The 13,077-nt window shown below is 36.6% G+C and overlaps 1 protein-coding gene across 1 annotated transcript; it reads right to left on the bottom strand.

Moving 5' to 3' along the window:
- Positions 1-11,388: 11,388 nt before the first annotated feature.
- On the bottom strand, positions 11,389-13,057 carry dctpp1 (dCTP pyrophosphatase 1). The gene has a single exon (XM_067404878.1). It carries the CDS (start codon positions 12,929-12,931, stop codon positions 12,440-12,442), a length of 492 nt encoding a protein of 163 aa, XP_067260979.1. The 5' UTR covers positions 12,932-13,057; the 3' UTR covers positions 11,389-12,439.
- Positions 13,058-13,077: the final 20 nt, after the last annotated feature.

The following is a 13,077-nucleotide window of genomic DNA, read 5'->3' as shown; positions in this document are numbered from 1 at the left end:
GGCTGCGTTGTGGTCATGTCAATGTGCAGGTCCTTGGTCTCAGCTGGATAAGGCCCGGATCCGGTTGACTACGGTAAACCTCGGGATAAACAGAAAGACTAATATTAGCGTAGATGCCATTCTTTTTCTGATGTAACGAGTACATCTGGTGTTATAGGAAGTGTTCCCGGTTCCGGCTGATCTAATTTATGCAGCCTAATAATCCTTTAACGGATTTGAAAATATAAATTGATAATGTGTTATGTGTATGCCATGTTAAAGAGATGTGTTTTTAGTCTAGATTTAAACTGACTGAATATCCCGAACAATGCTAGTTAGATTGTTCCTGAGTTTGGGTGCCAAATAGGAGAAGGATCTACCGCCTGCGGTTGATTTTGATATTCTAGGTATTATCAGCTGGCCAGAATTCTGAGATCGCAATAAACGTGAAGGACTATAATGTATTAAGAGCTCGCTTAGGTACTGGGGAACTAAACCATTTAGTGCTTTGTAAGTAATTAACAAGATTTTAAAATCTATACGATGTTTAACAGGAAGCCAATGCAGTGATGACAGAACTGGGCTAATATGGTCATACTTCCTAGTTCTAGTAAGAACTCTAGCTGCTGCTGCTGTACGAGCTGTAGTTTATTTATCAAGCGGGAGGAACAACCACCCAGTAGAGCGTTTCAGTAATCTAGCCTTGAGGTCATGAACGCATGAACTAACTGTTCTGCATTTTTCATTGAGAGCATATGTCGTAGTTTAGATATATTTTTAAGATAGAAGAATGCGGTTTTGCAGATGCTAGTAACATGGCCTTCAAATGAAAGATTGGTATCAAAGAGCACACCCAGGTTCCTAACTGACGAAGAAGACTTAACAGAGCAGCCATCAAGTGTTAGACAGTATTCTAGGTTACTGCGTGAAGTAGTTTTTGGTCCAAAAAATTAGAATCTCTGTTTTTTCTGAATTATCACACAAAACATTTTCAGTTAACAAATGTAAAAGTTTAAAATTATGTTTTATTATTCTTAATCAATCAAAGGCACAATCTGTAAGTTTTCACCAACAGAGGTCGCTTTTTCAAAACAATAACAAAGGCGAAGCTTGATGATGCTATGAAGGAGATGATGCTAGGAATGATGAGAGATGTCGTTTTCACCATGCAGAGATATATGGAATTCACAAATCATGTTCACGGATGAGGTAATGAATTTGTTTTTGTATTACCTGTACATTTGATCACAAGACTTAATGTCAACGTAATGAATTAGCTGCAAAGGAATGTGAAATGTAAAGCTATATTAGCCTGTTACTGATATGTGACTTGTAAATGATTTGGTGGGTTAATGCTGAGCAGTTTACGTGTTTAAAACAATCATATTAAAAGTAAATGTAAACAAACCACAGTATTTGCAACTAATGGCTAAATATTTTTGTGCAACACATACTGTAAGTTTGCAGCGAAGCTCTCTCCATCTCGAAAACACCACGCCAATATTGATCCTTGTTTTATTTTTGTGCAACAGAAGATGTTAGCAGCAGATCTTTTAAGTCCTGTAAGTTGTGAGGTGGGGCCTCCATGGATCGGACTTGTTTGTTCAGGACATCCCACAGATGCTCGATTGAAGAAATTGAAGAAGAAAGAGGCAGGAACCGGCTAATGATTCAATCACTTTAATAATGAAATAAACAAACTGAAAGTAAAAGCTGCAGCCCCTCATGGACGACTGCCGCACACACATAAACAAAACATAACGTAAAACAGTCTCTTGTTCTTCACTGTCGTCGCTTCTCCTTTTATGCTTTCAAAGCTCTTCTGTGAGAGATACAAGACCGGTGCAGCGCGCAGATGACGCTCATTATCAGTCACACCACCGGCTTTGCATTGTTCTCTCATGGCTCTCGGCCCCACCCTGCTTGCGACATTCTATTTGTCCCAAAGCCTCTTTGTCTCAGTTGATCTACATTTACCTTTTGTTGGATTTTCTACATGCCAATGAACAATCGTGATCCATGATGTCTGAACGGCACAACATTGGCATGCTACATGCTGTATAACCACCTTGTCCGCATTTGTCTACTATGCTGGCATGGTTTCTACGAGCGGAAACCTAGGATAGCGAGGATAATACGTCACTGATCTGCGACAATGACAAGGAACAAGCCATTATTTAAAATTGTAATTTCTCTGGATTTACAAATTACAAAACTTGGTAAATTTGGTCTTTAGCAGTATTTAGCCTCCTTGTTAGAGCGCCCAACACCCATGCCGGCAGACCCGGGTTCGAGTCCCGCTTAGAGTGGGTGGTTTGAACAAGAGGGGTTACAGTGGTGCCGTGACCCAGATGGTTGTGAGGTTTAGGGGGTAAGTGTAACTGACGTAGACCAGTAAGAGCTGAGCATGTAAACCTCACTCCCCTGAACTCAAGAGGCGCTCTAGCGACTGACGCTAGAGACTGTGGTCCCATGCCGGCAGACCTGGATTTGAGTCCAGCTTAGAGCAGGTGGTTCGAACAGAAGGGGTTACACATACATTAAAAAATATTTGAAAAACAAATGTGTCAGTATTTTTCACTAAATGTGGCCTAATATCAAACTTAGCACATTTAAAATGAGTGTTACAACTGTACCCTGCATGCACTTCTTTATTGTAACTATTAATTCTGAAAAATAGAAATGACTTTTGTAGGTATTTGACATTTATTTTATTGATAGACAGATAAAGGTGTCTCATGAGAAAAAAAAAGCCCTATGCTGATCAGTCTTTGTGCACTACAAAAAAATGTTTTTGTGCTCTACTATTCAATTGTGTACTATTGTGAATGTATGCTGTCCAGAAAACTACATTTTTTTTTTCTTGTTTGAACCTCAGTCATGCCAAATAATCATCTTTAAAATATGATGATCTCTCATAAAAAGATTGGGGAGTTTGGGGGACCATTTTATTCATTTCTAAAAGTGGAGGGATATGCTTCCCAATTATAGTAGTTGCAATACAAAAGATAATTTAATAAACTCTGATTGTGTATTGCATTCTGCTGTGTTCTGCTCTATACTGACTTGGTTGACACCTACTGTATAACTGTGCTGCCTATATACTTTGATATTGATCACTTCACGCACATGAACTGCAGTGCAAGAGTGTATTTAATGTGAGGATGTCAATTGTTCATCTGTATTCAGCTTTAGTCTCAAGTAGCATAAATTCTGCCTTCAGGCCCTGCTACCTGAGTGTTCCGAGAATTGCGCAATGCACACACTCAATTGTGCACACACACACACACCACAGATGCATGATCAGTCAATACTTAGATGAAGTGTGTAGAGTAGAAGAAGGCCATCTGTTTTTGACATCTGCATTTTTATGGTGATGATGACATTGTAGAGGTTGCCTCTCTGGAGCGACAGACTATTTAACACGCGCAACCTTAAAATTCAGCCCAAACTATTGGATATTCATGCCTCCACAAAAGAAATTAGCTCAATCTTTTATTTAAAAGGGACAACGCACCATCTGTGATTCAGCTGCTTTGTTACTGATACAGTGCACACTCACTGACAAGATTACTGTGCCATAGACAGCTGCAATAACAGGTTTTATCTCTCCGTTGATCTAATGTGTGTGATAGATCTCTGCAAATCAGGCATGTGTGTGAGTGTGTGTTAACAAAGTGATTGGATTTGCATGTCTCTGTTTGTGTATGTCTTAATGTAGAAATGCAATTTTCACATGAGTCAAGAAAATATCTGCAAGCAAACTGCATATACTTTAATGAATCACAAACTCAAACTCAATTGATTTCAGTCATATATCACAAGCAAAATGTGACATGTGAAAAATGCCCTCTGGTGGTAGCTTTTCAGACAGCCATTGGTCTGTTCTGATTGCCAGTACAGCTAGTCAATTGGAATCTCTTCCATAGCAACAGTCCTACATGGCAACAACTATCTTGAATACAAGATTTCCATTATGGTCTGCCACCCTCTCAAGAGAGACGTCAGTTGGAGTCTTTTATCCTGAGAGGGAAACTGCAGCAACAGATAAAAAGCCGCTCTCTGTATGCATCACAAATATTAACAAGTTCAAAGATTTGTGTTTTTGTATTTTTCATTTTATTTATAATAAATACAGACAGAACTGTAATAATAAAGTCTCATCAGAAATAAGATATGGCAGGTGATGTAGTCAATATAAAAGTATCACTAAAAATATAATGAATAAAAAGAAAAATCTGTCAAGGACATATAATGTGTGTTCATGATAAAGAAAAGGGGAAATAATAATATTAAAAAATTTAAAAGAAATAATTGTGTCAAGTCCTTAGTACTCTTTCTATTCATGTTGGTTTCATTTGATTTTGAAAAACATTTATACCATTTTTAAGAAAAGTTACCATCAGCTAAAAAAAAAAAAAAATAAATATATATATATATATATATATATATATATATATATATATATATATATATATATATATATATATATATATATATATATATATATATATATATAATATATATATAATATAAATATATATTCACACCCTAAATAAATGTGTGTACATAGCTTGATCTTTTTTTTTAAGAAAATTGTTTTTAAATATTTAAAGATAAAAGGTACGCTCTAAAAAATGCTGGGTTAAAAACAACCCAAGTTGGGTTAAAAATGGACAAACCCAGCGATTGGGTTGTTTTGACCCAGCTGTTGGGTTGAATCTTTAACCCAACCTGCTGGGTAGTTTTATTTAACTCAACTGATGTTTAAAAATCACTTTATTGATCAATATTGGAAAATAACATTTATTAATATGTTTAATTAATAATAATTAAATAATAAACACTTATTAAATTGCTTATTAATAAATGTTCATCTTTTGATTATTATTGTTGCCTAGTAATTATGTGTCTGATTTTTAATTTCCAAAATATTTTGCACTCATTTTAAGCCAGCCATATAGTCATTTTAAACAATAGTTGAGTTAAATAAAACTACCCAGCACATTGTGCAAACATTTAACCCAACTGCTGGGTCAAAACAACCCAATCATTGGGTTTGTCCATATTTAACCCAACTTGGGTTGTTTTTAACCCAGCATTTTTAGAGTGTGTGTTTAACGTAAATCTATAATTATTAATTATAATTATATTAATATTTTTTTAGTTCCAATGTAAAGTAACCTTTTGTTGAAATATTTTTTCAAAATTTTTATAATAATAAAAGATTAAGAATTTCATGAATGTTATCATTTTAATGAAGCAATTTTCTTCATTATGACATCAGACCAGTTGTGTCTCCCTGACATTTTTTATTTTATTCCCACTCAAAGGTCAGGAATTTCCTATTAGAAGACATATTTCCCCTAGCAAAACTGTTTAAAAGTTTTAGTAATGAATAAAGTTTAAAGGCTAAAGGGATAGTTCACCCAAAAATTAAAATTCTGTCAGTTGGTGGGCTCCTTTGATGTCCACTGTTTTTTTTTTTTCCATATATGCAAGTCAGTGGGGCTTGGTTGGTTACCCATATTCTTCTAAATATCTTCTTTTGTGTTCAGCAGAAAAGGAAATTCATACAGATTTGGAACAACTTGAAGGTGAGTAAATGATTTTTGAAACTATCCCTTTAAGTTCCATCAATAGTTTGCTTTCATTAGTTTGGTTGGATGACTTAAGGTGCTGGCAGTTTGTCAGACATGCGGGTTCAGGGAGGCCAGGTGAAAACTTTGAGAAACAGGAACTCTATAGGTGAATGGTCTTGTATTACTTCAATCTTCAATAAAATCACTATACTGCAGTACACTTTTATATTTTCTTCTCTCAGACCCTCTTTTCACCTCACCCATGAAGGTTTTGCAGGAAATAAGTGATGAAATCTGAGTTTCATGTGTACTGATCCACGCTCTGGTCCACTTATACAGAGGCTGGAGTCATCAGATCCATTACTCAAAATGTGCTGATGTTATTGCTGTGGGAATGTGTGGCACTTTAGTGTCATTGTGAGAAATTCACTAACTGCTCTTTCCCCATGCAGCACTGTTCCATCTCCACAGTATAGCACTTAGATTTGACTGACTGGATGTTACAAAGTGCACATTTTCATCCTGTGGGAAAAGGTTCTTCTATTGGATCTATATAGACGGCACCCCAGAACAACAGATTCAGATCAGCACAGGGATTAGTCCTTTCTGATGGGAGGCATGGAGCTGAATATAATATAAGCCAATAGCTGACTTGAATATTGAGAATATCTGTAAAGAGAATTAAAGTTTGAGGTTCAAACTAGGTTCAATTGTAGCTTTTCAGACAGATTTTATAGCCTGACTACTGCGTTCATGTGAAATGCAACCCATTTAAGTGCAAATGGTTTAATACAAAATTGTTATATCCACTTTGTTATATCCACAGACATTTTACTAACTACAAGTAACTTTGCAACTACATGTCAACCATCAGTCATTAGAGTATTACTGTTTGCTTAAAGGGTTAGTTCACCCAAAAAATGTCATTTATTACTCACCCTCATGTCGTTCTACACCCGTAAGACCTTCATTCATCTTCGGAACACAAATAAGATATTTTTGATGAAATCTGATGGCGCAGTGAGGCTTCTATTGTTGTCACCAAACCTCTCAAGATCCATAAAGGTACTCAAAACATATTTAAAACAGTTCATGTGAGTACAGTGGTTCTACCTTAATATTATAAAGAGACAAGAATACTTTTTCTGCGCCAAAAAAACAAAATAACAACTTTTCAACAATATCTAGTGACGGCCGATTTCAAAACACTGCTTCGAAGCTTTCTTTTGTTTCGAATCAGTGATTTGGATTCGAAACAAAAGATTCATGAAGCCTCAAAGCAGTGTTGGCCATCACTGGATATTGTTGAAAAATATTTCTTTCTTTTTTTTCTTTTTTTTGGTGCACAAAAAGTTTTCTCGATGCTTTATAATATTAAGGTTGAACCACTTTACTCACATGAACTGTTTTAAATATGTTTTAAGTACCTTTCTGGATCTTGAGAGGTTTGGTGACATTAATGGCAATAGAAGCCTCACTGCGCCATCGGATTTCATCAAAAATATCTTAATTTGTCTTCCGAAGATGAACGAAGGTCTTACGGGTGTAGAACGACATGAGGGTGAGTAATAAATTACATTATTTTTATTTTGGGGTTAACTAACCCTTTAATATCTGCTCTCACTTTATTTTGATGATCTCCAACAGACACAAGTAAATTTGCAAGGACATGTCAACCTATTCTAGTAATCCTAACTTTAAAGGTGCTAAAGAGGATCTTTTCGTCGACTGAGAAACCAAAGACTGTTAGTGAGTTTTTGAAATGAGCGCATGCGTAAGAACAACCCAACTCCTTCACAGCTCATTTCGACGGAACGCCTCCCAAAACTTGTGCACGAATATTGGAACACAAGTGTTTACCACTGGCATTCGCTGTGTCGTGTTGGTGGATTCATTATGTCGGACTCACCGCAGGTAACTCATAATCTGCAGCTGTTACTCCTGTCTCCAGACAAAAACATTGCATGCGGCGCCTGTGGAGTGTGGAAAGTTACTGGAGCGCGCACGTCTCTCACAAGGAACGTCACGGCAGGGATTGACAAGCCAGAGGGCCAATCGTTTACGCGATTGGCTGATGTTTTTAAGGCCCTACCTCGTGCACAGATGATGTATATTAATATTATTCCTTTCAGTGCACCTAATAAATAGTCTTTTATCAGTTAGTAAAGACAGTTTCAAGTAATATTGCAAAAATATATAAAACAAAATATCCTCTTTAGCACCTTTAACTCTATCCCTAACCTAACAGTCTACTACACTAATGAGAGTTACTTGACATGTAGTTACAAATAAATTTTTGCAAAGTTATTTAGTAGAATATCTAAAGTGGATATCTGAAATAAAGTGTAACCAGAATAAAGCTAAAACATTAATAAAATGTGAAAAAATTGAATATTTTTAAGATAAAATATCATTTTATTTTTAAAAAGTGGCCATCTTACAATTGAGACCAGGCAACATTTTCCCAATCTTATGGTCTTCTATTACTGTAGCCCATCAACTTTAAGGTTTGACATATTTGGAGATGCTCTTCTGTATAGCACTATATCGTAACACTGATATTTCAGGAAAATTCCAGAGGGATTCTGTAATGCTTATCTCTAGTGGTGAACTGAATTAAAGTGTGATCACTGAAATCACTGTATATTCTGTGGCTGCTCAATTATCCGTTTGAATGTGTGTGATTCAGTGAAATTGGGAGAAATTTGAGGAAATGAAAAGTCTGCTGTAAGGGGCAGAGGAGTGTTTTCGTTCCCTGTGAACGTCTCATTTGGGGACAAAATAAGACTTGATGATATGGCTCAAAATTGTCCTGTTTGACGAAAAGTTATTGTGGATTTGGATAAATCTCTAGGCCTTAGATCTCCAAATGCAGCTTTTTAAAAGCAAGATTTCACAGATTTTTAGATTTCTGAGACTGTTTACCGCTTCTAAGATAGACAAAAGAGAAAACATGTTGGATTTTGACATTTTCGTGCAGAAATCAAGTGGCGGGTCTTCCATTCACTCAGCTCTAAATGACATCAAATGAAAGACAGATGCTGGGAAAATCACTAAAGTCTGAGCGGCATGAGAAATCACTGAGCGAAGGGGAAAGCAGCAGTAAGGCATCCCCTATGGTGCAGAATGCTGACAGCTCACTCTGACCCCCACTATGGCGAACACAAAGAGAGAGAAATACACAATAGATCAACAATGTCGGGGAGATGCAACTTCTGTTCGTATCATCTTCTTGATTATGCTGTGGCTGTTGTGATGCTGCAATAAAAACAACTTATTTGCTAAGGGTTTAAACAGCAGTCAAAGATGAAACCTCTGATAAAACAGACTTTGGTAAATAGATCTCAAATCTTTTAAATCCAGAAACAATGAAAAGCTGCAGGTGGCCCGCTTCGACCGCCAGCACTGAAATGGAAAAAGATCAAATCTACTGATCACATACTATTCTGATACTTGATCGGGAACAGTGCAGTGAGAGCACTGAAAGCAAATGGTTTCCTGTAAAAATGAAGCAAATATAAACATTTTCAAATCTCTATTTGCCACATTGGTCTGCTTTGCTTTTATCTTTCTTTAATAGTGCCCCTCAGCACTGCAGTGCATCTTACTAATCTGACACAGCTAAGGAGACGAAACACTCTACTAATGAGCTGATCAATTGAAGCAGGAGTCCAGACGTTAACTTAGCTAATTAGAGGTGTACGTACCATCAGAATATCAAACATTACAGGAGGATAACAAGAAAGCCAGACTGTTCCTTAATTCTCTGAATGGCATAGAGTGCTGCAGAATGTAATTTTGTAGGCCAAAACCTGTAAACAAGTTTGTATTTTAGCACTTCCAGTTCCATTACCCAAAGACCAGTGGTATTTTGAATAGGTTTTTCATTAAATAACTTAAATAAGGTCTAGGGTTAACACACGCTCAAGATATTTTATATCAAGAGATTTTATAAAGGGCGGATGCTAACATGTGATTAAATGGGACTACATGTTACAGGGGCATTACACGTCATACACTGAACAAAACAAACTCCCTATAGTCTCCCTAGTCCATTTTCTACAAGTAAAATTAGTAAATTGATCAAAAACAATAAATCACATGGCCACATTTGAAACATAGAATCTGGAAGAGTTTACAGTGCAATAGATTGATTAGATACTGTAACTGATTGTGATTAAATAACAACAGTCATGTTTTAAATTCATACAAAAAGAATAATCAGCTTAAGTCCATTGAGAATTTTAGATTAAAATGTCAAAAATGCATTCATCAAAATGTTTAAAACTTTAAATGTATAGCAACTTTAATGCAACACTATATAAAAACTACTACACAAGATTAATCAGTATTATTACTAACATTTATGTAAATCAATTAAATACATACATGTTTTTCATTGTACTTCATGAGAATCAGAATTTTTTTTTGTGAATTTAGTTTTTTTGTTTGTTTTTTCATTAGGTCATTACATTGTTTGGATCATAAACAAATGGAATAAAGACATTTTTGAAAAAGAAAAAAAATATTCTGCTATGTCTTCTGTAGAGGACAGAATTATTAAAAAAAAAAAAAAAAGACATGGCAAAAACAATGGATTTTTTTCATTTAGTGCAAACTTTTAGTAAAAAGTTCATAAACGTTGTGTTCAAATGTGAATATTAACAGGACTATGAATCATTGTTGGTCAGACCTTTTTTTCTGCAATAATCCAAAAGCCAATGGAAAAATCATATTGGGTTTTTGTTGAGGGTGATACAAGCTTCCAGGTTGGCCTACAACAATATGCCAACACTGCAGCGCTCAATTGGTTTTGGTTGTAATATCAAGTGTGCACTGTGCGGGTGGATGAACAGGGTAATTATGAATTATTACAGCAAAATTATGACATTCAGTATAAAAAACTGTTACTGAACTCCTCTGTCAAAATTGTTTTGACAAATTACCTAATCTTAGATTAGGTGGAAAGGAGGGGTGTAACAATACCCTCATGTCACGAATCAATACATATCTGAACTTACGATATGATATTATTGCGATACTCCAAAACATATGGTAAAAGAATAACAAAAAATGTACTGTTGATTAAAATGCTTAATTTGGTATTACATTGGGGGTGGAAATGAATAGGCTTGGAACTGGTGCTGTTAACCCAATGCACAGAACAATAGTGACACCGGAATAAAAATATTCATGATTGTAACACTGAAACAGATTTTAGATGAATATGTTTGCACTCTGTCACTGACCAGATATATTTAAAATAATGTGGACCACTTGTTAATGGTAACATAAGACATCTGGCATTATCAGGACCCACAAATGTTCAACCATTGCATTATTATACATTATATTCAACATTATAGTTGAATGTAGTACTGACATTAAAACTCTGTAAACTTGAATTTTTCTCTCACAGTGATTTTCATTTTGGGTGAACTATGCACAACACACACTCTAAAACAGGGATGGACAACTCCGGTCCTGGAGGGCCAGTGTCCAGCAGAGTTTAGCTCCAACCCTAATCAAACACACCTGAACCAGCTAATCAAGGTCTTTAGGATTAGTAGAAAGTCATAGGCAAGTGAGTTCTTATCAGGGATGGAGATAATCTCTGCAGGACACTGGCCCTCCAGGACCGGAGTTGTCCATCCCTGCTCTAAAAAATGCTGGGTTGTTTTAACCCACATTTGGGTCAAATATGGACAAACCCAACCGTTGGGTTAAAAAATGCATTTAAAAATTTAACCCAATGGTTGGGTTTGTCCATTTTTGACCCAAACTTGGGTTGAAACAACCCAGCATTTTTAGAGTGCATATTGTCACTATCCACAATACGATATTGTTGCATTTTTGTATTGTATTCTACTTGTACACAACTTTTCATAATTGTACCCATTTTGCAATCTCTGAAACTAAAAATGCAATTGCTTTTAATGCACTCCAATAACGCTCTATATAAAATTAACATTATTATACTCAAACATATCAGATATAGGAAATAGGGACATTTTCAATAATAGTCAGTAAAGCTATATTGTTTCTATTTTCAAGTAAAAAACTCTTGCACCATCAGCACTTTTAAGTATGTGACTGAATGAATCATATAAAAATGCACTGGCAGCATAGCATTTCCTTTTAAAAAACATTTTCTTATTACTAGACCACAAAACTGTTGACCTAAACCAGGATTCTTCAATACTGTTCCAGAAAGATCAACTTCAATCCTGATAAAATGCACTTGCCTGCAATTGTTTTAGTAATCTTTGAATTGAAAACCTTGATTTGCCTGTTCAGGTGTGTTTTGAGTGGACCTTGAAGGCCAGAATGAAAGAAGCCTGACCTAAATGTGCTCCACATGGACAAGTACTTAATATGGGGTGAATTCAGGTTGATTTGGACACTTTTTCTCAGTCATCTCAATGGCAAAAAGTGTCCCAATCAACCTGAATTCACCCTGTTGTTTATAATATACTTTGCAGCTTGAAAATGTCAGTTGAGGTTTCCAGAGTGAACAGTCGCACAGAGACCATGTGTGCTGCAAAACATTTTACTGTGATGCAAAAACACTACAAAGCACAAAGTAACTATCAGCAGCTTTTGTTTGGTAAAATAAAAACTGAACAACTTTAAAACTAAGTTGATTACAATTGGAAGTGTGCAAACATGGTTTTTTACATACAGAATTCTTACATAAAAAGCTTAACATAAAACAAAGTATAGTAGTGCCAAACGCCGGAGATTAAAATGAATAAAATCAGCAACTAAGAGCCCAGTGGACTTTTACAGTTTGAAACCTTTAAGGCACTCAACATCAGTTCCCTCGAATAAACTATTCAGTAACGATCGTCTTTGGCTACATCATGAAATCACCCAATTCAGTCCTTGTATTCAGTGTATTTCTTGGCTGATCCATGAACTTTGCTGGCCGGGTACTTGAGTCGATTCAGAGCAATTTTGCGCAGAACAGCTTGAGGTAAATCAACGTGGCATTTCTCGGCCAGTTCAACCAGATAGATCAGCACGTCGCTGAGTTCCTGGGCCAGGTGTTCCCGCTCCGGCTCGGTCCAGTCCGGTAGACCTTCCGCTACCTCCCCGCGCCACTGGAACAGCTCCGACACTTCCCCGACCTCTCCGACCAGCGCGAGCAGCAAGTTCCTCGGCTGGTGGAACTGGTTCCAGTTCCTCTCGTCCGTGAATTCAGCCTGCATGCGGCGGATATCTTCAAGTGTAGGTTCGGAGGTGAAAGTAAACCGCTCGGCCTGCTCGCGTTTGATTTCTCCGTTCCCGTTCACAGATGGGTGATGGCTGGAAGTTTCGCCGTTGTGTTTGGGCATTTTGGATGCGGTCCCGTTTTGCTGTAGTGCCATTATAACTGAGACAAGCGAAAGGCAGGTATTGAAAACAGAGAAGTGCTTAAATTATCATTCACGTGCAGGACCATGCGTGAATCTCCCGCCACCAACTGACCCACAGTTATGAATTCGCGGTTTGTGAATGCCGTCATAAGAAATCG

This window comes from Chanodichthys erythropterus, chromosome 12 (assembly GCF_024489055.1).
Source record: "Chanodichthys erythropterus isolate Z2021 chromosome 12, ASM2448905v1, whole genome shotgun sequence".
In the NCBI taxonomy this organism is placed as follows: Eukaryota; Metazoa; Chordata; class Actinopteri; order Cypriniformes; family Xenocyprididae; genus Chanodichthys; species Chanodichthys erythropterus.
Note: the sequence above shows the minus strand (reverse complement) of the source record. Positions and strands in the feature narration are given on the sequence as shown.

Bases quoted from the DNA above. Each gene is read 5' to 3' on its own strand.
- dctpp1 (XM_067404878.1), bottom strand. From the start codon at position 12,931: ATGGCACTACAGCAAAACGGGACCGCATCCAAAATGCCCAAACACAAC.